This window comes from Ranitomeya variabilis, chromosome 4, assembly GCF_051348905.1.
Source record: "Ranitomeya variabilis isolate aRanVar5 chromosome 4, aRanVar5.hap1, whole genome shotgun sequence".
Lineage (NCBI taxonomy): Eukaryota > Metazoa > Chordata > Amphibia > Anura > Dendrobatidae > Ranitomeya > Ranitomeya variabilis.
This window is the reverse complement of record NC_135235.1, coordinates 274,259,008-274,286,217: the sequence shown is the minus strand read 5'-3', so window position 1 is coordinate 274,286,217 and position 27,210 is coordinate 274,259,008. Positions and strand designations below refer to the sequence as shown.

Below are 27,210 nucleotides of genomic sequence, written 5' to 3'. Positions count from 1 at the left end.
AAACAGACTTCATTGTAAATTTCATGGTCATCTAAGTTTGTTAAAGGGTCAATGTTACATTTCTTCGTGATCTAGGGCAGTGAAGCAGTCAAGGTTAGCTTCAAATATCTCAACCTAGTGGGTTGGATCATTCTTCTACTTGACATATTTCTCTAAAGCTGTCTACTGTCCAGAAGCTGTTGACCAAATGCTCCTGTGGCCAATATATATTCCTCCATACATATGTGTTCTCAAAAGGAAGAAATGGAGTAGGTTGCTGCCAGACACCTCTGCTTATTTTAAGTAACACAAAAGGATGGGTCATGTTGAAATTCAACATTCTCAATCCAGAGTCAACACTTTCATACACTTTCTCAATCTTCCTTCCCCTGACATCTGCAATCGAAGGAGTGCCAGCACTTCCATGCACTTGCCGAATCCTTCTTTTCACTGACATCTGCCATCGGAAGAGAGTCATCACTTTAATACACTTGCCCAATTTCCCCCCAACATCTGCCAATGGAGGATAGCCAACACTTTCATACACCTGTCCAATCCTTCTTTCCACCGACATCTGCCAATGGAGGAGAGTCAGCACTTTCATATACTTGCCCAATCCTTCCTCCTCCCCAACATCTGCCAATGGAGGAGAGTCAGCACTTTCATACATTTGCCCAATCTTCCTTTCCCCAATATCTGTCAATGGAGGAGAGTCAGCACTTTCATGCACTTGCCCAATCCTTCCTCCTCCCCAACATCTGCCAATGGAGGAGAGTCAGCACTTTCATGCACTTGCCCAATCCTTTTTTCCATGGACATATGCCAACATATTAAAGTCAGCACTTTCATACACTTGCCCAATCCTTCTTTTTCTTTGAGATCTGCCATCCAAGGAGAGTCAACACTTTCATACACTTGCCCAATCCTTCTTTCCACTGACATTTGCAATCAGAGGAGTGTTAGCACTTGCCCAATCCATTTTTTCACCAACATCTGCCATCGGAAGACAGTCAACACTGTCATACATTTGCCCAATCCTTCTTTTCACTGACTCTGCCATCGGAAGAGAGTCAACACTTTCAAACACTTGACCAATCCTTCTTTCCACTGACATCTGTCATCAGAGAAGAGTCAACACTTTCATACATAGTATATGTTCAGCTTGTCTTGCCTTATTGTGTATGGACATCATAAAGTCAGATTCACATGACAATAATCTTTTTAGTATTTTCCATTCTTATTTTTAAAATAAAAAGAAGCTGAAAGAGCTGAAAGAACAGAGAAAAAAAAATTACATACTGAAAGATTTGTTTACTTCCTTATTTTAAAATCACTCCTAGGGTTGGCTTCGAAACACCAAACTACTAGCCAAAATACTGCTGGATGATAGTTTTTCTTTCTGAATGAGACCACTTTTGGCCTCTCTCACCATCAAAATAAAGCAATCCCACAAGTGGGATTACAAAGGATTTTGCAATTTGTCTAATAATCAGAGAAGAAAGCTCTCAGTCTGGAGAACCTGGCACAAAGATGTCCAGTAAGGCACTTTATTGAAATTAGCACTCACTGGTCATCTAACCTAATAATAACCGCTAATCATAATGATTTTCTATTCCAACCCATTGTTAGTGGGACTTGAAGTCTGGTGAAAGGTTGTCCAAAAGCACAAAATAACTGATGTTTGGATAATTGTGAGGCCACTTATTTGTCCTAACCTCCCCACAAGCAGAGTCTTACTTTAATAGGGCTATGATTGCATTCCTCTATTTAAATCGGGTGTTTCACAAAAAGTATTGTTAAAAATTCAATAGAGTGTTTGAAAATAAGCTTATGTGCAATATATAAATTAAAAGGGTTTTTTTATTTTTTATAAATGCATTACATTTTCTTCTCTAATTGTGCCTCCATGCTGTTTCTCCTATGGATTGAGTGTAGGTCCACCTTCATTGGTGGACATGTGTGCAGTAACTTTGCAGTTCATGCTGTGTAGTAGTCTGACATTGAAGAGATCAATAGTATGTGGTATTGAGAGGAGAACTGAGGTATATGAAAAACAAACAAGAAGCCACTGCCGTTGTGAGTAAGGGAGGTGGAAGACTGTAAACATGGCGCTCGCAGAATCTGATCTCAATGCATTCTTGGGAAAGTCTACTGCTCCCTGCTCACATGAGGCAAGCTGCTGCCTTCCCCCAGAAAAAGAAAAGGCCAAAGTTGCTAAGAAGTGAATAATGAGGCTGAAAGGGGTGAAAGTTAAACAGAAGAGTGGTGGTTTCCACATAGATATAGTTAAAGTAATGATGTGTATGTAATACTTCAGGAATACTTCAACTGTTTTTACCAGTTAGTGGGCTAACCCATTTTTATCTAGGTTTTTATCTAGCAAGTTTTGTAGACTGAACTGTTTGTTTTTCAACATACAGTGAGTAAAATACCATATTTTTGGACTATAAGACGCAGTGGACAATAAGACGCACCTAGGTTTTAGAGGAGGAAATTAGGAAAAAAAATTAAAGCCAAAAGTGTGGTCAATTCTTTACTGAATATCCCCTATCCTGGTATATAATGTCCCCTCATCCCCATCCTGATACACATGGCCCCCTCATCCTTACCCTAGTATGTATGGCTCCCTCATCCCTATCCCGGTATGCATGGCCCCCTCACCCCATGTGGTGTTCCAATACACACAATAGAAATAAACATGTGTATAACAAAATATGTGTAATGACAATAATTTTCTGGGAGAAATACTTCATTTTCTGGAACAATTTTAAGGGTGTCAACACTTTTGGCCGTGACTGAATGTTATCAATTCCTATAGGAATATTCAAATCAAACATGTAACATGAAACCCTAGGCCTTAATTAAAATTCTGTGACAGATTTCCCACCTCCATTTGCTGCTTAACTTATCAGTGTATTTTATGTGGGAAGGGACTTTGTGGTTCCCACCTCCCATACAGCTACACCCCTGAATCACCCATACAGTATTCACTCAAGATAGTAAGTTCTGTACAGTACATTGTTTTATATTTTATTACCAATTAGCAATTTTTCCAAACTTACATTTTTTTGGGACAAACTCCAATTAAACTCCAGTCTGACATAAACACTATACCCAAGGTTGTAGCGATATTGAAGGTTGCGTCTTAAAAATACTGACCATATTTTGACTATTGAAATGTGGCAGATGTTGTTCCTCTTCTCATTCTTTTCTTCTCGGCAAGGTTTTTAAAGTGTATTACTTGGGAAGGTTTGATAATGAACACAGGTGAATGCATCGTCCTTGAAACAAATAAGTAATAAAAAAAAAATAACAGAGCAATAATAATGTCAAAATTTGTACTCCGACCTGAGATTGGAAATAAAAAATATAACAAATGTAACTTTCAACATTTTATTGGAGCATATTTCTTGCTTCATTAATCTTACTGTCAATTGTAATTAGCGTTCCGCTTTAAATATAAATTCATGACTCATTGGCTTCTTAAAATGTCTGTTTAATGTGTAATACAGTCGATCATTTATAGGAGTGCACGATAAATCATTCTGGTATGGTTGTGGCGCTGTATTACAAGTCTGACTATATGAATTTTCAAACGATGGTCCACCAATTTCCTAAAGGGAACTTCTCAGGCCATTTAACTGCCCACCATATGTTATTAAATTACCCAATTATCTATTTAAATGTGCTCCAGTCTATTTTTTCAGATGCAGAAAACCAATTTTTTTAAGACTCTGTGCATTGTATGGTAATTAGTGTTGAGCATTCCGATACTGCAAATATCGGGTATCGGCCGATATTTGCTGTATCGGAATTCTGATATTTTTGCGATATCGGAAATCGGAATCGGAAGTGTGTGGTGCGTATGGTTCCCAGGGTCTGGAGGAGAGGAGACTCTCCTTCAGGCCCTGGGATCCATATTCATGTATAAAATAAATAATAAAAATAAAAAATATTGATATACTCGCCCCTCCAGCGGCCCCTGCTCTTAGCGGTGCCTCCGTTCCTAAGAATGCAGGGAGTGAAGGACCTTCGATGACGTCGCGGCTTGTGATTGGTTGCGTGAGTGGTCACATGAGCGGTCACGCGACCAATCACAAGCCGCGACGTCATCGAAGGTCCTTAACTCTGCATTCTTAGGAATGGAGGTACCGCTAAGAGCAGGGGCCGCCGGAGGGGTGAGTATATCAATATTTTTTATTTTTATTATTTATTTTATACATGAATATGGATCCCAGGGCCTGAAGGAGTTTCCTCTCCTTCAGACCCTGGGAACCATTCCGATATTTTGTGTCCCATTGATATGCATTGGTATCGGGTATCGGTATCGGCGATATCCGATATTTTTTGGATATCGGCCGATCCAATCCGATACCGATACCTTTGCATATCGGAAGGTATCGCTCAACACTAATGGTAATATGATCTGTGACCAGTCAAGTGGGCGCTCACTCTGAATGGAAGAGTTATTCTGTCCAATGTCCAACTCCATCCCTCAAAATGCTATTGACACTCTCAACGACAAGATTATTTTTTTTCTTATTTATATACATGTATTTTGTCTAAACATAATTTTGATAATTGGGTTTCTTCATCAAAAAGTTTGCTCGGTTTGCATTCTATAGTCTCCATGTTGCTCTGTCTGTTGAGAGAATCCGGTAGTGAATTCATTCTGATTGTCCAAAGGGAAAGTTTTTCACTCTTTTACATGTTCTTTTTTTTATCTCCTTTTAGCTGATTTATGACGACAGGCCACATCATTGGTAACGGCAAAAATATCTGGGATAGACTTCAGACAGTATGACTCTTCTTTACCGCGTAAATGCCCCCTTGACTCTTCCTTGGTAATTAGCATACAGAGTGTGGAATGAAAAATTGGTTTTACGCTATTGCATTTGAATAAACAGACATGGATATGTTTGGAAAGATTCATTCTTTATGAGTAGACGTCTTTTCCACTGGGTAAAGATGAGCGGATTGCTTTGTTCAACCTTTGTCCACAGTCCAGGTCCGTGTTCTCGCTCCATGGATGGGAGCTGCACAAATTTCCTGACATTCCTAGTTCTTCGGTGCGGCTTTTGGTTGGCGTGACGTCATCTGTTCGTTGGGATCATAAGACATTCGTGATCATAAGATAAGCACGGGATACCAAAAAGTTAGGAAATTTGGGCAACTCTTGACCACAGACCATTGACCTGGGCCATGGACATTGGTTGCGCGAAGTTATCCGCTCATGTCTACCACTGACATCACTCTACATTGAGCAAATAAAGGCAACACACAAATGAAGCAGCTGACAACTTCCTACATAGCATACCATGATGCTCCGCTAATTGGGTAATATGGGTGTCCCCATTCATGTGAAATACCATTGACACGCTACTCCATCCATCATCATAGCATAAGGCAGACATGTTGGCTGCGGCTGCATCTATATGTGGCACCTGCATCTGTTGATACCACTGGACAAAGCAACGTCCACATTCTCCTTTTCCTCATTACCCATTTTGCTTCTTTTTATGAAGGGCTCAGTTCACAAGTTGTGTATTAATGAACAGTTGTATATGGGATGTCCCATTGTGCAAAGCGATGTCTTCAATGTACCATGCTCAATGCGATTCTTCTTCCAAATGTATTAAATTTACAAGTCATTGGAAAAGCAATTGTCAAATTATCTGGATGAAGTGATGCAATTTTCACGATGTACTAAGTGGACAGCTGGCGCACAGAAAGACATTTCGACCCAGTTTTACTGGCAACAAGCACAAGCCAAAGGCATAATGTTATTTGCACTAATATCGCATACTCACAATGTCGTACATTTTGTTGTGTTTTTTTTTATTACCATGTAAATTCGAATGAATTTTTTTTCTGCACTGCATGCTGGAGGTCCGGCAGCAGTGGAAGTGACAATCAGAAAGACAGCAGACAATTGCTAAACAAGTTCATTGTTTTCTTTCATTGGGTCATGGTGTGATATTATGATGTACTATTAATGTTACACACACCATGCAAGACACATTTTATATTTATATTCTTATTTTTTGGCTTTGGGCTTCTTTTCAGATCATTCTTTATTTACAGTTTTGTATCCGCAATGTAATACTGGCATTGCTCTCCTTGTTACATTGATTGCCATGTTATTCTAAAAGCTGAAAGTGGCCAAAGTATGCAATTGTCCATAAACCTATGAAACCATGTGTAGTTCTTAATGAAGGAAAAAGCCCCATTTCCCTGATTCCAAGTGTTGCTTAGCAAATGGCAGCTTTCTTCTATTGCAAAGATCAGATTGAACAAAATGACTTTGGTCTTTGGTGAGACTACAATGACATTTGCACGTGTCCTGATAATGGCTGAATCCATCCCTTCTTCTATCTCTTGACTGCAGTTGAGAAGGCAATGTCTAGTACTCTTAAGGCTCATTTTGCCGTTTCCCACAGCTGTCTTGGCAACATACAGTTCATTAAAGATCCATTGTCGAAAACTCAATACATGTCTACAGAAGTAGAACTATTTCCTGCATCCAACTCGCGAAGCATAGGCATGTAGTTTATAGCATAAGAGCAGTAAGTGGGAAATCGGTTCCATCAATGAAGGAAGCAAGGTTCCCTTAACTTTCCCACTTCTGTAGTAGTCGCCCATGGTTAAACATCCGACACATCTTCTAGCAGTGAAGTATTTTTATAAAGGCCTTTCTGAATTCCACATTAAATGTCGTATATATAATAGGGTTGACCGCGCTGTTGACATATCCAAGCCAAGTGAATGCACTGTACAAGGCTGGTGGAATTGTGCAGTTGCAATGCATATTTAGGATGTGGGTTATGAAGAAAGGAAACCAACAGACAATGAAGACTCCTGAGTAAATACAACATATTATATCATTAGGAATTCATTGGGTCAAAATGTACAAAACACTTTTAATTCTGTATTAAAATCTGCTGACAAAATTGGTGCAAAAATTTTGAAAAACTCCCTATACAACCCTTCAATATTTTCTCTGAAACATCTCGACTTTTAGACTAAAAAATTAGTTTTTTGTAATCTGACAATCAGTGCTTGTTTCATTCTACTTATAGTTAAGGCAATGCAAATCTCTTGACTGGTTCCATTTTAAAAATGAAAAATTAGAAAAAAAATATTGATCAGTTTTAATGTAGTCATCAATATTTAACTATCAGATTTCATAATGAATTTAAGGGTGAAAAGTGAAAAAAATTGTGGCTCAGAGTTTAAAATGGTTTTCCATTATTGTGCAATGACTTCTTAGTGGCCCAGGTTAAAAGATAATGTATACTGAACTCCTGGACAGGCGCTGCTCTGCTGCTCTCAACTGTGAGTCCCCCACCGGTTTCCTGACATAAACAATATCACATGAATGCTGCAGCCAATCAGTAGCTGCTTATGGTCTACAGCCTTTACAATTCTGTCTGAGTGGAAAAAGTGGTTCTTTCCCTCGTGGAGGAGTCATTAATAAGGGATTGACCTAGTGTGAAGAACACTATTAATGTTATTTGTTGCATCTTTCTTTTCTATGAATAGAGTTGGATTTTCCTACAGACTCAGAAAGTCGGTCCCTGTGGTCAGACCTCAATCAATGACACCTCCTTTAATCAAGAAAATGAAAAAAGTGTAGACAGCGTCCAGTCCAAGGTGAAATAAAAAGAAGTTTAGTGATGAGCGAATATACTCGTTACTCGAGATTTTCCGAGCATGCTCGGGGGTCCTCCAAGTTTTTTTTTTTTTTTTAGTGCTCGGAGATTTAGTTTTCTTCGCCGCAGCTGGATGATTTACAGCTACTAGCCTGCTTGATTACATGTGGGGATTCCCTAGCAACCAGGCAACCGCCACATGTACTCAGCCTGGCTAATAGCTGTAAATCATTCAGCTGAGGTGATGAAAACTAAATCTCCGAACACTAAAAAATACTCGAAGGACCCCTGAGCATGCTCGGAAATCTCGAGTTACGAGTATATTCGCTCATCACTACTGAAGTTTTATTCCACCATAGCAAATATAAATACAAAGTTTCAACCACAAGTGGGGAGAAAGACCCACTTGTCGTTGAAATGTGGAATTTATATTTGCTATGGTGGAATAAAATGTCAACTTTTTTTATTTCACCTTGGACTGGACACTGTCTACAGTTTTTTTGTTTGCTGCATATATTATCAAGTGGGTTCCTTGGTCAATATGGACGTGCGTCCTACACACTAAGGGCTGCCAGTCACCTTGTCTGATGACCTGCTTAAATCAAAACTTCAATCTAAGCTGAAATGTAGACTATAAATTGAAACTATATAGTCGATAAAAATGGCCTTGTCATGAATAATCCAGACAGTATTCCTCATTATTTTTATTCAAATTTTTATTTTGGTTGCGGATTGCTTGCTGGAATCTTTGACTTTTTTATGGAGAGACTTCTTAAAAGTCAGACACCCCATTTGTACTCCACTGTCCTACAATTTACTAGCACTGAAGCACACCACTTCCATGTCATCGGCACTAGTCTTATTAGAAAGCAGTGGAGCGGTGCTTATCTGTAACCTCTAAAATTGTTTTCTAAAGGGAAATCCCCATATAATGGTGGAAATTTTGTGTTCATATAAAATTGGAAACAAAATGGATGAATACCATCAGGATCAATTCCAAGGAGGCCACAGAGTATGTTGCAAAACATATGCTACACACAGTCAAAGTTTCAATTTGGACAAGCTAATTTTCAGTCTGTGTGTAATACGACATAACATCAGATCGTACTTGGACCAATGTTGGTCTAGGGGGCCGTGCACATATCCAATTTGTTTCCTTAGACAGAGACTATCCAAAGAAAGAGTTGTTGCATGGCCGGGTTTAATGCAATATTTGGATCACACTTGGCCATGCAAGTCAATGAGTCCATGGAAACCATCAGACTGCACCTGGATGACATCCGAGTGTGGTCCGATTTCAGAGCATTGACAGAATGGAGAAGATGGAGAATTTTTTTTCTCCATCTTCTTCTCATCCCAAAAAATTGGAGTTCACTCTGATACAACTCTGGACAGAGTTTGATCAAAGTGTCCTTTGCATAATTGACCAGATTCTTTCAGATGAGAGAAACTACAGTCATCTGCCCCTGACCTGAGGGCAATTTTACATGTGAAGGAAAGCCTACATGATTGGTGGACTCTTAGAAGCCAGACATATCGTGTGGCTCCAGAATCCAGAGATATTAGTTTGGTCATTCCTGTTTAATGCAAATGTAATTACATCATGAATATTGTCACTGTGGGCATTTGTCATACTCACCAAGTACAATGGCTAACATCTGTGTTGCTTTCTTCTCCTTTTGTTGTGAAATCTTTCTTTTGCTCAAAGTTTTAAGAGAGGTCCTTGTTTTGCCGTTAGGCATTGATTGAGTTTCAAAAGCCTTAGTTGGCTTAGCACTGTCTTTTGGATGACCATTCTTTTCTGCCTTACATGGACTATCTGCTGGAGAAGGGGCAGAAGTGTTGAACTGGTTGGATGGTGCTGGCACAGCCAGTTGTTGGTGGTTTGGGGACGCTGACTTGTGCTTTGATTTTTCCGGTGGTGATGTGCTTGACATCATTTCCATCTCCATCTCTTCTGGATGGTTTTCTGCTTCCTGTGTAACAATGAAATAGCAAAAACAAAGAAAAGTAAATAGAACACCCTGATCAGAGGTTTATCCTGTTGTAAAGTGGTTCCTAGGGTTATTCAGTTATGCCACATAGACCGAAGAGCACTCAATGACTTGGTAACATCTTTAGTAGACAGCCAATGAAAGATGTCGCTATAAGTCTTTCTTTATAATGCGAGTCTTCCTTTTATTTTGACTTTGACATTTTGGCATTTTATCAATATCACAGTTTTCTCAATTCTTTCTGCTTACAAACTCACTTAATACCTTGGTTGGCTAATAATTTTTTTTCTAAAGAGTTATTTTATTTATGGAGAAAATTGCAAATTGGGTGAAAAGTCAAGCAATTTTGCAATCTACTTGTTATTGAAAATCCTCTTTGTTCTCACGAGTAGTTCAATTTTATTGTTTACGGCTTGTTGCCTAAGATACTGGTTACCAATGGCAGTTTGACAGCAGTGGTGGAATATACTCATTGCTTACAAACTCTGTCCAAAAGATCTTGTAAGTGCTGCTGTGATGGTGGCTGGAAAGCTGGAGTGAACTGTTGGCTCCTGATTAAAGCCAGCTTCAGCGGCACTGTGCTACTTCGATGCATCAGAGGAAAAGCTGCTTCAAGTAGCAGTAATGGGCATTGAACAGTTTAACCATTGGTGCAATGAGTCCTCTGATCCAAACTGTCAATCAAGAAAGCTCATCCCTCATTGGCTGAGGAACTGTGAGCTCCTACTTGAACACATTGGACAGACCCTCTAAATATACAGTATGTAGTAAGTGATTCACTGATTATTTGTTAATTAACTTTGACCTTATTCAAAGGGGTAATTCCATCATGGAATGTTATAGCATATTACACATAGATACAGCAAAATCCCCTTGTTCCCCAAAAAAGACAATTTATCCTGTGAAAAACACCTGCGTTGCCTCCGCTTTTATCATGGGTGGCTGCTACAACCTGCAGTGCATTAATATTGCATTGTAGCGATATACGGCACTTTCTGGTTAGATGAGGTGCTTGAGTAGGGTTCCAACCTGTTACCAAGCAAATAAGGAACTCGTCACTCAAATTGCAGTGAATGAAACAAAATATTTTTAATGGCATTCCAAATAGCTATTAACGTTTTGGTTCTAATATTGGGCGTTCATTAGAACTTATAGCCTTGAGAATTTTCTTATGTACTGCAAAGTTGCAGAGCTATGATGGATGAATGATTTTACAGGACTGTGTTGGTATCAGTGAGCTCTGCACCACAAGCCATTCTGTCATATGTTAGTAAAGGCAGATGGTGTGGTGGGGGGCAGGAAGTTATACTTTGGGGGTGAGAGGCCGGAGTTTATACACCAGAGGCCAGAAGCTGGATGTTATACACCAGGGGGTGAGGGGCAGGATTTTATACACTGGTGATAATGGGGCCTGATCAGTGGCGTAACTACAAAGTTATGGGCCCCGGTGCGAACTTCCAAATGGGGCCCCCCCCCTACCCCCCCCTACCCCCCCACCTTACCCCGCCCCCACAACCCCCCCACCTTCCCCCGCCCCGCTTCCCCTAGATACGCCTCGGACTGTTGCAGGAATCTCCTGCACTGCAACATGGTGTTGGGTGCCAGCACAGCCCGCACAGTGGTATATCCAGCACAGCCCGCACAGTGGTATATCCAGCACAGCCCGCACAGTGGTATATCCAGCACAGCCCGCACAGTGGTATATCCAGCACAGACCGCACAGTGGTATATCCAGCACAGACCGCACAGTGGTATATCCAGCACAGCCCTCACAGTGGTATATCCAGCACAGACCGCACAGTGGTATATCCAGCAGAGACCGCACAGTGGTATATACAGCACAGCCCGCACAGTGTTATATACAGCAGAGCCCGCACAGTGGTATATAGAGCACAGCCCGCACAGTGTTATATACAGCAGAGCCCGCACAGTGGTATATACAGCAGAGCCCGCACAGTGGTATATACAGCAGAGCCCGCACAGTGGTATATACAGTAGAGCCCGCACAGGGATATATACAGCACAGCCCCCACAGGGGTATATACAGCAGAGCCCGCACAGGGATATATACAGCACAGCCCCCACAGGGGTATATACAGCACAGCCCGCACAGGGGTATATAGAGCACAGCCCACATCTCATCTCATCCCCCCCCCCCGATAATGGCCCCACAGTCCGGTTAAAAAGAAAAAAAAAAAAAAACTCTCCTCACCTTTCCTTTTGCCCGCGCTGCTCCTGGCGGCTGCAGTCTGCCCAGGACACTGCAGGTGCGCGATGATATGACGTCATCTCGCACCCGCAGTGTACTGTCAGAGGCAGAGCGGGGAATGATGGGAGAGGGAGCGTCAGGTGACGCTCTCTCCTCCCATCATTGCATTGAACTATACCGGTGTCATAGACGCCGGTATAGTTAAATGCGGCGGCGGCGGCGGCACTGGGGGGGTTCCGGGGGAGGAACAGTGCAGCGGCCCACTACTGGCATCGGCTCTTCTGGCATTTGCCAGAAGTGCCCGATGGCCAGCCTGGCCCTGCTCAGACCTGCCGGCCCGGGGCCCCTGACCTGCGGGGCCCGGTCGCAATGGCGACCGCTGCGACCGCGGTAGTTACGCCCCTGGGCCTGATGTTATAAACTAGGGGCAATAGGTCTGGATCTTAAACACTGGGAGCCAATGGTGCTGGATGTTATACACTGGGGTACAGTGAGGCCGGATGTTATATACTGGGGGAAAAGGACCTGGATGATATACACTGGGGGGGCAATGAGGATCCATGTTATACACTGGAAGCAATGGGGAAGGATGTTATACACCAAAAGGGTGACTGGACTAGATATTGTACACGAGGGGGCAATGGGGCTGGACTTTATACACTAAGGTTAATGTGGCAGGATATAATACACTGGGGTGCAATGAGGTCGGATGTTAAACATTGGGGGTCAATGGGGCTGGATTTTAAACACTGAGGGCAAAGTGACTGGATGATATACACTGGGGGGGCAATGGGGCTCCATGTTATACACTGGGAGCAATGATGCTGGAACGTCTACATCAGGGGCAATGGGGCCATACATCATACACCATAAGACTGAATGAAAAACTACAATTCAATTACTAAGACGTGAGTATTAATCCTTCTGTCTTTTATACTGTAGATAGATAAATAATTGAAGGTAGGTTGATAAATAGATATATTACTATATGGTGAACAATATGTCCACTATCTACAATTGTATAAAATATTGATTAATATTGTGTGCAAAACCCCACATTTTGACAATTATCAGATACATTTTATTTATAGAATAGATGGATAAATGAACAAATATATAATTTACATTTTTTTTCCTTAGGAATTATTACAAATTGATGGAAGATTGTTATTTAGAAATGCTGATGAGTACCATAAATATATAATGGTAATAATCTAATGTTGTTAGGTTCCATGCATATATACAGCTAATCTAAAGCTATATTATTAATGTGGAGCAATTCCAGAGGTGTGACAAAGTCCCATAATGAGGTTCATGAATGATAGTCAACTGACTGAGATGAGTACAGATTTAAGAATATTGCTTGGCTCTCTGCAAGAAAACCTCAGATTACATAATATGACCCACTTTATTGATGTGTATTTCATCAGAAAGTAACTTTGATTGAAATATCAACACTGCAATTTCAATGTAAAGTGCTTATCAATATGTATTCACTTCAGTGATCTGCCCTTCATTGCTTTAGTGCTAGGCTACTTTCACACATCCGTCCTTTGCCGTCAGGCTCAATACAGCAAATTTTGAAAAAACTGGATCTGGAGAAAGATGCCACCAGATCCGTTTTTTTCCCATAGACTTGTATTAGCACCGGATTGCGCCGGATGACCTTACGTTTCATCCGGTTTTCGCCGGTTCCAGCAAAAATGTCATTTCCAGTGTCTGGAAAAAATGTACACGGTAGCGTTTTTTGTCTCCGGTGAAAAATCCAGAAGCGCCGGAAAATGATGGATTCCAGTGCCGGATTCCGTTTTTTTAAACTGAGCATCCTCCAATTTTTTTTTTTATTCAATTATCTGGATATGCTAGTCAGATCCGTCGAAAAAACGGATCCGTCACATCAGTTTTTCCCAATCTGCGACGGATCCATTTTTTCCAGCATTCGACGGATTGTGCCTGATGGCAAAAACCTGATGTGTGAAAGTAGCCTTATCCACAAAGCTTAATATTTCTATTATGGCTTTTCATAATGCTATATGGTTAAAGAATAATCAGTAGAACCCAATAAATATTTTTACTTTTCAGTTAATGAATTGCAATATTGATCTGGAGCATGACTCGTTCTATCTATAAGGCAGCCTGAGCTACATAGTCAATTCAGAAGGATAATGTTCACCAAGGTCTTTTTCTAGAATAATTGAGATTTTGGGAGTAATTTGTATCCCTAAACTTTCCACATTTGTGAAAATTGAGTACAAGAATACAAAACTAAGGGTCAGATGACAGAAATCATGAGAACAGAAGCGGAGGAGAACACCATGGTGAAACAGTTGACTAATAGAGATGTAAAGTTTGTGCTTATAATGGTTTCTTCACAAATTCAGCTTTAGTATGCAGTGGACTTTTTGCATGATATACGCCAAACACAGTTGGAATCATTAGTTTCATATGTAAAAAGAATTGTAAATAATTTTCCACCCCAAAATAGCAAAACAAAGAGACATATGAAGACAAGCCATGAGAACACATCATCAGATGACCAGAGTATTGACCAATGACCACCTGCACTCAGCCTTTGTACTAACAAGCCATAGGTCAATAAACCACAACTGGTCACAGAACTACCATGGCTAAGACAATATCCACTAGCAATCATATCAGTGGTATCTGTTAGGGTCATTAAAGAGGAGCAAATTGATTTGACGCAAATGAAATTCACTTTAAATTTGCCAAAACAAATGGCTTTGCCATAATCTGACTTTTTATGCAATTCAATTGTTAGCTGGCCAGCTGACATGTTGTTTGATTTGTTTTTAGGGACAGGAAGTGATTAAAGGGGATATCCGGTACTTTGTGTAAAAAAAAATAAAAAAAATAAAAAAAAGAGCCTAAACACTGTCAGGTAGTTGCAACCTACCAGCTTGTAATGCCTGGTGCTTGTCTTCACCGGCACAGAGTGGTTACAGGCTGCTCCTACCATCGATTCAGCCGCCTCTGCTGATGTCTCATTGACAGAGCGGTGGCTTCTTTTCTACTCCACTCTGTTGACAACGCGTGACTGCCGACATCATGCTGATTGACTGCCGGATCCCCGGTTCCTAACTGGGAGAGGTTTGTAAAAAACAGCCGCACTCAAGGTATAGATTTTTAAATGCAAGAAAAGAGTGACATTTTATTATGTTCACCACCGTAGCGTAAAAGTGTCGAGTTAGTAGTGTAAAGTTGTCGAGGTAACGTTTCGACCCCATAATGGGTCTTTATCAAACCTCGCTTGTAGTAGAGTAAATTATAAGTAGGTGACACCGCAGTAGACAAACAATTTTTTGTGTAGAAGCTCCTAAAAAGATCTACTGGCACTATATAGAGGAGTATGATGACGTATAAGGTGGGGATGTGATCCCAGTCCAAGCTGTGGGTCCGTGACGTTAGAGCCCCTGTGGTGATGTGTCCTAACTGGGGAAGGCAGCTGTTAATGTGCATGATGTCGGAAGTCACACCCTGTGGACAGAACAGCCAGGAAAAGAAGCTGCCGCTCTGTCAACAACATGACATCAGCAGAGGCAGTTGAGTCACCAGCAGGAGTGGTCTGTGACAGTTCTGTGATGGTGAAGAACTGCGCCGGTACAAAAAGCAGATAAGCAACAGCTACCTGCCTGTTAGTGCTTAGGCACATTTTTTTTTACCAAGTTCTGATTATCTCCTTTTAAGAAATAAAAATTAAATACTCATCTCTCACCTCATCTCTTCCACCATTGCAGCTTAAAAACGCACCAAATATGCACCAAAAAAACGCACCTAAATTAGCATAAAAAAACGCAGCAAAAAAGTCCTGTGTGAACTTACCCTTACACTTGCTCTTACTGGCTCTGGTCTTCCCTTCAGTCCTCACTGTCCTCTTTCTACAATGACTACATCTCCTGCAATGTCATGATAAGCATCATGACATCAAGGAAAACTGCCTGTCATGTTGTAGTGTGAGACCTACCCAGCACCGGAGAGTTTAGACTGAAGAGTAGAACAGAGCTAAAGGAGAACCCAGTTGTAGTCTGGAGAGATCTTGGAGAGTATTCAATGCATCAAATAAAATATTCTCGACTTCGAGCAAACATATCAAATTCGAATTTTAGCAGATTTGTTGATCTCTATGGATGATGCCATCGGTTACTGATAGTATTGCAGCACTTTATATAATATATTGGACCACCAGGTAATGGACAAATTACAAGTTACAGAGGAGTCCTTTCTATGTTTTACTGCTGGCTCAACATATCCTAAGATGTATGGTGCAAGTTGACTAGCTGTGAAAAAAATAAATAAATTACTTTACTAAACTCTGCTCGAGAAAATTTTATGTGCCTATATAGGGTCACACATTGGTTGAGATGTTGGTTGCAAATTGCTAAAGATTGTGGTAATGTGTTGAATGAGAACATAAAAAATTAGAATTCTTAGCAAATCTTGTGGAAAGTAGATTGCAGCTGATTACCACCGATCTTCATACAAGGTGAAAAATTTTGCCAATCCATTCCTCAGCAATCTCTGAAAATTACTTTAATGGAGGTATAGAATGGGGAATAACATAAATAGATAGACATTTATTTACATTATTATGGATGTTTATGCTACTTATGAGAATTGTGGGTTGCATTGATCATTTTTCTCAAGCCCCTTTGACTTTTCTGCTCATCTGATAAGATATCATTCATCATCTTGCCAATGATATGTGATTTTATAAAGTAAAATCTATTATGTAGATTTTAAATTCTCCACTTATCTTGCATCTCAATGAATCAAAGGAGAAGAGAGAATATTTGCTCATCTTTGGAGAATTACCATAATTCTCCACAATGAAAATAAGCAGCAAATCGAGCAGTTTTGACTTTTAGAAAACTTAATGCAAAAGAAAATTTTTCAAGATTCACTTAATTCTACTTGTTACTTAGTATTCCAAGTGTACAAGGTTGTTCACTGAGAAAAAAAAATTCTGATCATTTATTTAAAATTATAATAGTAAAATGTCAAAGTTGTGATTAAATCTTCAAATATTTTCGCCGAGGAAGAATTGTTCACTGTTGACTTAAAAATATGTTAAACTGATTAGAACGTCTACAAAAAAAAGTAGATGAGATGAGGCAGTCATACAAAAGAAATTACCTGAAATAGGCATCTCCAAGATAATTTTGAACATTTGTGTGGTTGTTATATTACGGTTATTGAAAAAGTGAAAACTAAATATTAATATTTTTGAAAATGACAACACTTAAATCCTGTGTAACATATATGAGAGTGAGGAAATACTTCATCTAGATACCAGAAAAAGCTGTGGTTTTCTAAAATATTTTTCTGCTTTTCGACATTGATAAGACTTAAGACAAACATTTTAGTTTTGCTAGTCCCTTAACCTAATAACCCTTCAAAATCTAAATGTTTCTACCATTTCAGATGGCTTTTCAGGATAAGCTATGTTGTGCCTATGCATGAGAAAAAGCACAACAACAATTTTTTACAGTTTACCAATCACATAGAAAAGAGGAGATACTTCCCTGCTATCTGTTTTTGGAAAAGCTATCAGTAGCAAAAGCATGGAGAACATTATAAAAAAAAAAAGAGGTAACCAGGTCACCCAGGCTTTAGGTGTCCGGATTACTTGTAGTAAAGTACGAAAAAGAAAAAAAGGTTCCAACTTCATCAATTTTCAAAGTCTATTCCAATTTAAAAGGATTCTATGATCAAGATAGAGACAACGAGTTTTGAGCGCACAAACTGCGTTCTTTATCAGAGCTTTTATTGATAAAGCAGTTTGTGCGTTCAAAAAGCGCTGCTGTGTCTATCTTGGTCATAGAATCCTTTTAAATTGGAATAAACACTGAAAATTGATGAAGCAGCAACCTTTTCTTTTTTCATACTTTACTGCAAATGGAGAACATTATACAGCAGCACTAAGCAGACTAGCTGTGAATCCAGCTTTGTTATTTTGAATAACACTTAGTAGAAACTGTAGCACTGTCTTTGCATCTATCTGCTTGTGGTTCTCTCTAGTGGTTATCTCTTCCTCACATTTCCCACTTTATACACTTCTATTTAACCTCATCTCATTGATTACTCAACAGGAGAAGGATTTGGGTATTCTGGCTACAAGCAAGCTAAGCAGCAGTGCTCAAGGTCAAGCAGTTACTGTGAAAGCAGATGGGAATTTAAAGGAGTTGTCCACTACTAGGAAAAGCCCTTCTTGATCCAAATGTTTGGCCCACATAAAGTAATAAAGCTTATACTCACCTCCCGTGCTGACACTGTTCCGGTTGTGTTGGCACTCGCGGTCTTGGGGCTCCTGTGCTGCTTTTGTGACATGTGACCCTGCCACCCAATCAGCACCAGTGTTAAGTGTTACTATCCCTTCAGACAAATCCAACATGAAGAGGAAGTCCAGGCTGCAGCTGATCCCTGACTTCCTTTTCCTGCTCAATTCAACAGGAGGCGAGGACAGTGACTCTAGCACTGATTGGGCGTCAGCATCACATATCACAAAAACAGCGAGGAGGGAGCCCCAGGAGATGGTGTGCCGACACTGCGTGAACGGCACCAGCACAGGAAGTATGAGCATCATTATTTTATGGAGGCCAAGCATGGAGTATGAGATGAAGTTGTCCAAATGGTGGACAAATTCTTTAAGGTGTATAAAAATGGAACTAAAAACCTGTAATCTTTGTAATTTTACTGCTCCATAAATGCTCTGTAAGTCTACAACTTTAATATAGGGTCCATGTTCTCAAATCAGAATATGATGACAGATTCATCTTAAGATCTTTAGATTCAATGGCTCCAACTTACTAAAGAGTCATGTATTATGGTCTACTTACTTGTAAGTCCTTGATCTTTTAACAAGAGCGAGCATAGCTTTAATAGTAATCTATAAAATGTTTTCATTGATAATTCCATCATATTTTTGGGGCTTTGCAGTTTTCTGGCCATTCTTTACCATTTATCACCAAAAATGTAAGCTTAAGAATTCCATATTATGTATTCAGTCCTTGCACTTTAATTTAGATTTTACTAGACTTGGGTTTCCACCAAAGCTTTTCAATCTGTAGGTAATTTATTTGTCACTAGTAGAATCAATTTGTCAATAGATTTTAATGCATATGATTCCACTGAGAGGTCACAGTGTCGATCACAATTACTTTATGAAAGATGACTTGTGGCTGTTATTGAAAACTTGGGTTCCTTTCATTTCACCTTTCTATTTTATCTTTTATATATCTGGTGTATTTTATTTTTTGTTAGATTTATTTTTAACTTTTTAATGTGACTATTAGTTTTGTTTAGATAAGAAAGTGATGTGAATCACATATTGTAATCATTCTTAAAAATGCAAGTATTTCATGAGAAACTATTTATACTTAAAGGAAATGCTTCATCTACTTGTTTAACTAATCAAACCTACATAATAAAAAATGCACATTTTCTGCTCCGTTTTGTTTTATTTAATGGTTTATTAAAAAATGTAAATTTATACACTTTAAGATTTATTTTTTCCTGAGAATCTTTCAGTAGTCATCTGAACAATATAAAACTACACCTACCATCTACTGAAGAAGAGTGTTGTGAGCATGCTCTATAAGGACTAAGGAGGGGTTACATACAAATTACAGATATAACTTACAGTAAACAAACTAACAAATCTCAGACTGATACAGAGGGGGCGAGGACCCTGCCCTTCCGGGCTTACATTCTACAGGATGGTGGGGAAGGAGACAGTAGGTTGGGGGGATTACAGCAGCTCCGGTGTTGCTGAGGCGGTAGCTCAGGTAGTGGTGAGGAGGCAGCAGGGTCAGTGCAGGCTGTAAGCTTTCCTGAAGATATGGATTTTCAGGTTCTGTCTGAAGAATCCGAATGTGGTTGATAGTCGGATGTGTTGGGGCAAAGAATTCCAGAGGATGGGGGATATTCGTGAGAAGTCTTGGAGGCGATTGGATGAGGAGCAAATAAGTGCGGAGGAGAAAAGGAGGTCTTGGGAGGATCGGAGATTACGTGAGGGAAGATATCGGGAGATCAGTTCAGAGATATATGGAGGAGACAGGATATGGTTGGCTTTGTAGGTCAGTATTAGTAATTTGAACTGGATACGCTGAGGGAATGGTAGCCAGTGAAGAGATTTGCTGAGGGGGAAGTGGAGGAGTAGCGAGAAGAGAGATGTATTAGTCGGGCAGCAGAGTTAAGGATGGACTGGAGAGGTGCAAGGGTGTTAGCAGGGAGGCCACAGAAAAGGATGTTTCCATAGTCGAGGCAGGAGATGATGAGGGCATGCACAAGCATTTTAGTAAATTGAGGGTTGAGGAAAGGATGGATTCTGGAGATATTTTTGAGCTGGAGGTGACAGGAGGTGGAAAGAGCTTGGATGTGCGTTTTGAAGGACAGGGCAGAATCAAGGGTTACTCCGATACAGCGTCCTTCTGGTATGGGGGAAAGCGCAATGTCATTAATTGCGATAGATAGGTCAGATATGGAAGATCTATGAGATGGAGGAAAGATGATGAGTTCCGATTTGTCCACATTGAGTTTGAGGAAGTGAGAGGAGAAGTAGGAGGATATGGCTGATAGACACTCCAGGATTCTGGACAGCAGAGAGGTGACGTCTGGGCCAGAGAGGTAGATCTGAGTGTCCTCAGAATACCATGTATGTAGAAGGTTAGGAATGGGGTGGGGTGGTAAGATGAGAAGTAATTATTACAGTTGGGTGAATTTATTCTACTCTTGTATGTTTTAAAAAAATCCTTTGGCTATGTGCACACGATGCAGATTTGCTGCAGATCTGCAGCGGATTGTTCCGTGCAGATCCGCACTGTGATGTACAGTACAATGTTATTCAATGGGATAAAAAAAAGCTGTGCGGAAAAATCAGTGCAGAATTGCTGCGGATTTCAAAGAAGTGCATGTCATTTCTTTTGTGCGGATCTGCAGCATTTCTGCACCCCTCCATGTAAACATCCGCAGTGGCAAAAACCGCAGAAAATCCACACAAAATCAGCATCAATTCCGCAAAAAAACTGCACAAAATCCACATAAAAACCGCGGCAAATCCGTGGCTGCGGATTCTCCCAGGAGATGTGGATTTTGTGCAGAAAATTCTGCACCTCTTTTTCTACGTGTGCACATAACCTTATTGTACAAAAAACAGACTTTTTGTTATTCGATCTTTGATAATTCAATAAAATAGCTGCCAGTTGGCCATCACTTTACTGAACCCTAGAGGGCTGTCAAAAGTTTTTTTTTAAAAACAAAAACTAAACATCAATTAAGGCTCAATGCACCACTCATCCTTTCAGGCCACCATCGCTGTCCCACATGGGTTCTTGGTGTTTCTTCTAACTGCTTCTGCATGCTGCAACCTCAAACCTCTTCATACTAGGCTGGGACATCCGATCACAACCAGGCTCAGGACATTGTTGTTCACGCACATTATAAGGTCACAATGTTGTGACTGGAGATAAGCAAATAAATTCCAGTGGAATTCAATTCTACTCTAATTCAGCAGAAATGTGCTTTTGCCAAAATGCAGTTTCATAATTTGCTTCCACATGGATTCAGTAAAATGCATCTTCTTATCCTTAAGACTCATGCTGAAATCCCCAGGCCCAGGCCTCTCCTACTGAGCTGGGACTTCCAGCTTTGAGGACGTTTAGGATGGTACAAGGTCATGGCCCATATCATGACATTAAGACCCTCTCAGGCCTAATTAGAGATGGAAGTCCTGACTCAGTGTGAAAAGCCTGGGAATTTCAACTAGAGTGGTGGGAACAAAAAAGTGACGAGGGCTGGCTTGGTGATGCAGAGGAGCCAAAGAGGTGAGCAGTGAGGTAAGTATAGGAATATTACATTTATTATGTTTTGGAGTCTGGAAAGACCCCAATGAATATTATGAGACATTATGGAGAATGACATCTCCGCAACTCAAATTTCTCAGGAGAATCTGCGTAAGCAGGTGGTTTCAAATTTTGTTTTATCATCTCTAGTCTTGATGACGATAATCATGCTCACTCTAGGTTAGGACTAAGCCTGGGACATTCCCGCACATCTAAGTCATAAGGTAGCAACATCATGATGTCACGTGCACCACGACCTTGTGACATGCATACACAGGGACGTCCCAGGCATGCAATCCTTTCTTAGTGTAAAGAGGCCCAGGGTTTAAGCAGTGGCAATAAGAAGAAGCAAAGAGGACCGTATGGGAGACAACAAGCAGCATGATTGGCTGAAGAGGTGAGCGGTGGGGTATTATTTTTTATTTCTACATTTTATATTTTACAAACATATATTGGCAGAACATTTTTACAGGAAAATAAACTCTCTAAAAATAAAACAAAACAAAAAAAATCACTGGAATTGCTGTGTTTATTTTTTTTCCTTTTTTTAATTTATCACTCCTTTTTTTTTAGTTCATTATATAGAAAAATGAATAGAGTCATTAAAAATTCAATCTTTTATATACAGCTCTGGAAAAAATTAAGAGACCACCACATCAAAACCCTGTCATGGGCAGCCCAATCTCCAAACCTGAATCCCATTGAAAACCTCTGGAATGTAATCAAGAGGATGATGGATAGTCACAAGCCATCAAATAAAGAAGAACTGCTTACATTTTTGTGCCAGAAGCAGTGTGAAAGACTGGGGGAAAGCATGCCAAGAAGCATGAAAGCTGTGTCTGCATGTTTTTCTCAATATCTGACATGAAATCAGAATAAACCTTTCCCATTTTAGGTCAATTAGGATTACCATAATTATTAATATTTGCCAAATGCCAGAATAATGAGAGAGAATGGTATAAGGCATTTTTATTACTTAAAGTTAAAAGTTTATATACACTAAGATTACTATGCCTTTAAACAATTCTGGACTGCCCATATGATGATGTCATGTGTATTTTAATGCACACCTGAAACACTCTGCTTCTTTGTGTAGCATCATGGGAAAGTCTAAAGAAATCAGCCAAGATATCAGGAAGAGAATTGTGAACTTGAACAATTCTGGCTCATCCTTATGTACAATTTCAAGATTCCTGAAGTTGACTCGTTCATCTTTACAAACATTTATACGCAAGTACAAACAAGATGGGAATGTTCAGCCATCATAGAGCTCAGGAAGGAGATGGGTTCTGTGTCCCAGAGATGAACGTGCTTTAGTCTGACACATGCATATCAACCAAAGGACAAAAGCAAAAGACCTTGTGAAGATGATGGGGGAGGCTGGTAAGATTGTGTCAATATCCATAATGAAACGAGTACTGTATCAACATGGGCTGAAAGGCCACTCTGCCAGGAAGAAGCCATTACTCCAATAGAAACATAAAAAAGCCAGATTAATGTTTTCAAATGCACACAGGAACACAGACCTTAACTTTTGGAGACCTGTCCTGTGGTCTGATGAAACTAAAATTGAACTTTTTGGGCATAATGACAATCATTACTCTTGGAGTAAAAAGGGAGAAGCTTGGACGCCTAAGAACACCATCCCAACTGTGAAACACGGCGGTGGCAGCATCATGTTGTAGGGTTGTTTTGCTGCATGAGGGACTGGGGCACTTCACAAAATAGATGGCATCATGAGAAAAGAAGATTATGTGGCAATACTGAAGCAACATCTCAAGACATCAGTCAGGAAGATAAAGCTTGGGTGGAAATGGTCTTCCAAATGGACAATGACCCGAAGCATACTGCCAAAATGGTAACAAAGTGGCTTAAGGATAACAAAGTCAACATTTTGGAGTGGCCATCACAAAGCCCTGATCTCAATTCTATTGAAAATTTATGGGCAAAGCTGAAAAGGCCGGTGTGAGCAAGGCAACCTACAAACCTGGATCAGTTAGTTACACCAGTTTTGTCAGGAGGAATGGGCCCAAATTCCGACCAACTATAGTGAAAAGCTTGTGGAAGGAGATCCCAAATGTTTGACCCAATTCATTCAGTTTAAGGGCAATGGGACCAAATACTAATGAAATGTATGGAAACTTTTGACTTTGCAGTAATAAAAATGCCTTAAAACATTCTCTCTCTCTCTCATTATTCCGGCATTTGGCAAATATTAATAATTATGGTAATTCTAACTGACCTAAAACGGGAAAGGTTCATTCTGATTTCATGTCAGATATTGCAAAACATAGTAAATATAGAAAAACTGACTGAACAGCCATCTAGTCTGAACTGGTGCATAACCAAAAAGTCTTACATAGCAAATAGATAATGGCTGCACTCAAGTTTATTGTGCTAAAGCAAGGAAATGTGCAATACATGAAATGTGAACAGCATAATGGCTTGTGAAATTTATGAAAAAACACATGAGATTTTTAGCACAAAATTTGGCCAAATGTTGTGAGCCCATTCACCAAACGTCAAGGTAATCTCAGATCGAATGGGTAACTAACCTGTCTGCCTAGTGTGAACACTTACCTATGGCTAATAAAATGGTAAAGCCTGTATTTATAGAGGAGGTTAGAACCAACTGTGTTTGGATGTAATTAAAATCACAGCATGGTGAAGGGCGGGGCGTTCAAGTCAGAAAAAGCAATACATAGTAAATATAGAAAAATATAGAAACTGTTCAGTCAGTTTTTCTATATTTACTATGTATTGCTTTTTCTGACTTGAACGCCCCGCCCTTCACCATGCTGTGATTTTAATTACATCCAAACACAGTTGGTTCTAACCTCCTCTATAAATACAGGCTTTACCATTTTATTAGCCATAGGTAAGTGTTCACACTAGGCAGACAGGTTAGTTACCCATTCGATCTGAGATTACCTTGACGTTTGGTGAATGGGCTCACAACATTTGGCCACATTTTGTGCTAAAAATCTCATGTGTTTTTTCATAAATTTCACAAGCCATTATGCTGTTCACATTTCATGTATTGCACATTTCCTTGCTTTAGCACAATAAACTTGAGTGCAGATATTGCAAAAAACATGCAGATTTGTCTTTTTATATAGTGTATGGGAACTTCTGGTTTCAACTGTACATGATTCTTGAAAGACGAATATACACATATACATATATATGATGCTTAAAAGGAGGAAAGAGAAAAAAACATCTCAAAAAACAAAGTAAGCCTGCATCTCCAAAGGATTAAATATATCTTTCAGTAATTGTCCCTACAGAGTGGAGTGCTCCCTTTCTTCATGATTATTCTAATATCCCGTGGTTGCTGTAGAGTAATTGATGCTGTTTTTTTAATAAGACATCATTCTAAACATAGTTCTCTCTTTTTATACTTACCACTTTCTTTTTCTTAGCTGGGAAGCTCCCGTTGGACTTAACAAAGACGGCGCACAGCTTCACATCTTCTGGATGAGTACATTTGTCCTACAGAACAAAGCGCACATGCTTAATGGGAAAAAAAACAGCTAGCGTTCTTGACAGCATGTATCATTCATGAAGAACATTTGATCGACTAAATGACTGTTATTAATCTAAAGATTAAAAAAAGAAGAATGTATAATTAATTATTCTGTGGGTGTATCTATTAAACATTCAAGTCTCTCTCAATATCACCCCACCCCAAAAGTTATGACAGTTTTTCACTTTCTGCCAAAATATTTTGATTCCTAATTCCTAAGCACATATTAGATTTAAGGTCCAAGATACAGTTCTGCATGTTATTGGTTATAGCCCTGGTGGCACTAGTGCCAAAAGTGGCTCAGTGGGCAAAAGGAGCTCTAAATACTAGACGTTAAACCACTTAGATGCCACAGTCGGTATTGACAATGGCATCTAAGCAGTTAGAAAGATGGAAGGTAATCACTCTGAGTAGGGGCGGCCATATCATTAGTGCAAACTGTGCAGGGGCCCGAGAGGAAAAGGGGCCCAATTCCATCTCCAAAGCAGGAGAAATTGTGCATTATGATGGCTAGTGGGCTGCAAAGGGCCCGTATACTGTTCTTGCCCTTTTCTGTCTACCAGTGACTAAAGCACTTGATAGGCCCACTTAGAAGTCACCCCAATGGCTGCCATTTTGACACTGTTACGCAACCCCATACAAATTAGACTAAAGCTATCCAAGCCTGTCGTAATGTGCCATCTGGACTCTCCTCCGATAGATAATGTTGAGGAGTCAATCCTTTTGATTTCTGGGAGAAAGGGAGCCAAAAAAAGAGCCTGGAAGAGGCTCGGACATTCCGAACACAGGAGCGGATGAAGGAGTCAGGGAAGCTGATAGCGGAACAATTGACAGCTATGATTTCTATTTTGGAGCGTCTTTACTTTTTCAATGATGATCACAATACATTGCACTAGGGTTGAGCGAAACAGATCGGTCATTTTCATAAGTCGCCGACTTTTGGCAAAGTCGGCGTCTCATGAAACCCGACCCGATCCCTGTGTGGGGTCGGCCATGCGGTACGCGACTTTCGTGCCAAAGTCGCGTTTCAATGATGCTAAAAGTGCCATTTCTCAGCCAATGAAGGTGGACGCAGAGTGTGGGCAGCGTGATGACATAGATCTCAGTCCCCACCATCTTAGAGAAGGGCATTGCAGTGATTGGCTTGCTTTCTGCGGTGTCACAGGGGCTATAAAGGGGCGTTCCCGCCGACCGCCATCTTACTGCTGCTGATCTGAGCGTAGGGAGAGGTTGCTGCCGCTTCATCAGAAGCAGGGATAGTGTTAGGCAGGGTACATTCACCCCCAAACCGCTTGTGCTGTAGCGATTTCCACTGTCCAACACCACCTTTTGTTTACAGGGACAGTGGAAGCTACATTTTTTTTTCCTCAGCGCTGTAGCTCATTGGGCTGCCCTAGAAGGATACCTGATAGCTGCGTTGCTGTGTGTGTACGCCGCTGTGCAAACCAACTGCTTGTTTCAAAGCACAAATCCTGTTGTTCCTTCCTTTCTGCACAGCTATCTTGTTTGTTTGTCCACACTTTTGTGTGCAGCAGTCCTTTTTATAGCTGCCTGCCATACTTTTCTGAGATTACTGCAGGGAGATAAAGATTGGCAAGTCTGCCTCTGTGCCAGTGCTGTGTGTGGCATCTGTCTCTCATTGTGTGCCACAGAAAACCTAGTGTGTAATACTGGGCCATTTTTTTTTTATTCTCCCTGAAAAAAAAAAATAAATAGTGGGAGATAAAGATTGGCAAGTCTGCCTCTGTGCCAGTGCTGTGTGTGGCATCTGTCTCTCATTGTGTGCCACAGAAAACCTAGTGTGTAATACTGGGCCATTTTTTTTTTTTTTTAATTCTCCCTGAAAAAAAAAAAAATAGTGGGAGATAAAGATTGGCAAGTCTGCCTCTGTGCCAGTGCTGTGTGTGGCATCTGTCTTTCATTGTGTGCCACAGAAAACCTAGTGTGTAATACTGGGCCATTTTTTTATTTTTTTTTTATTCTCCCTGAAAAA

General features: G+C 40.2%; 1 protein-coding gene across 3 annotated transcripts in view; it reads right to left on the bottom strand.

Moving 5' to 3' along the window:
• Positions 1–4,190: 4,190 nt before the first annotated feature.
• Positions 4,191–27,210, bottom strand: part of DRD2 (dopamine receptor D2) — a 391,195-nt gene continuing 368,175 nt past the window's right edge. For 2 of the 3 annotated variants that reach the window (XM_077249973.1, XM_077249975.1), the window contains 3 exons: positions 25,097–25,183; positions 9,271–9,607; positions 4,193–6,837 (listed from right to left, as the gene is read on the bottom strand). In XM_077249973.1, the coding sequence (XP_077106088.1) occupies positions 6,644–6,837; positions 9,271–9,607; positions 25,097–25,183 (618 nt within the window). In that variant the 3' untranslated portion in view covers positions 4,193–6,643. Of the gene's footprint in view, positions 6,838–9,270; positions 9,608–25,096; positions 25,184–27,210 lie in introns of all 3 variants that reach the window. The other variant, XM_077249976.1, reaches the window with a different exon arrangement.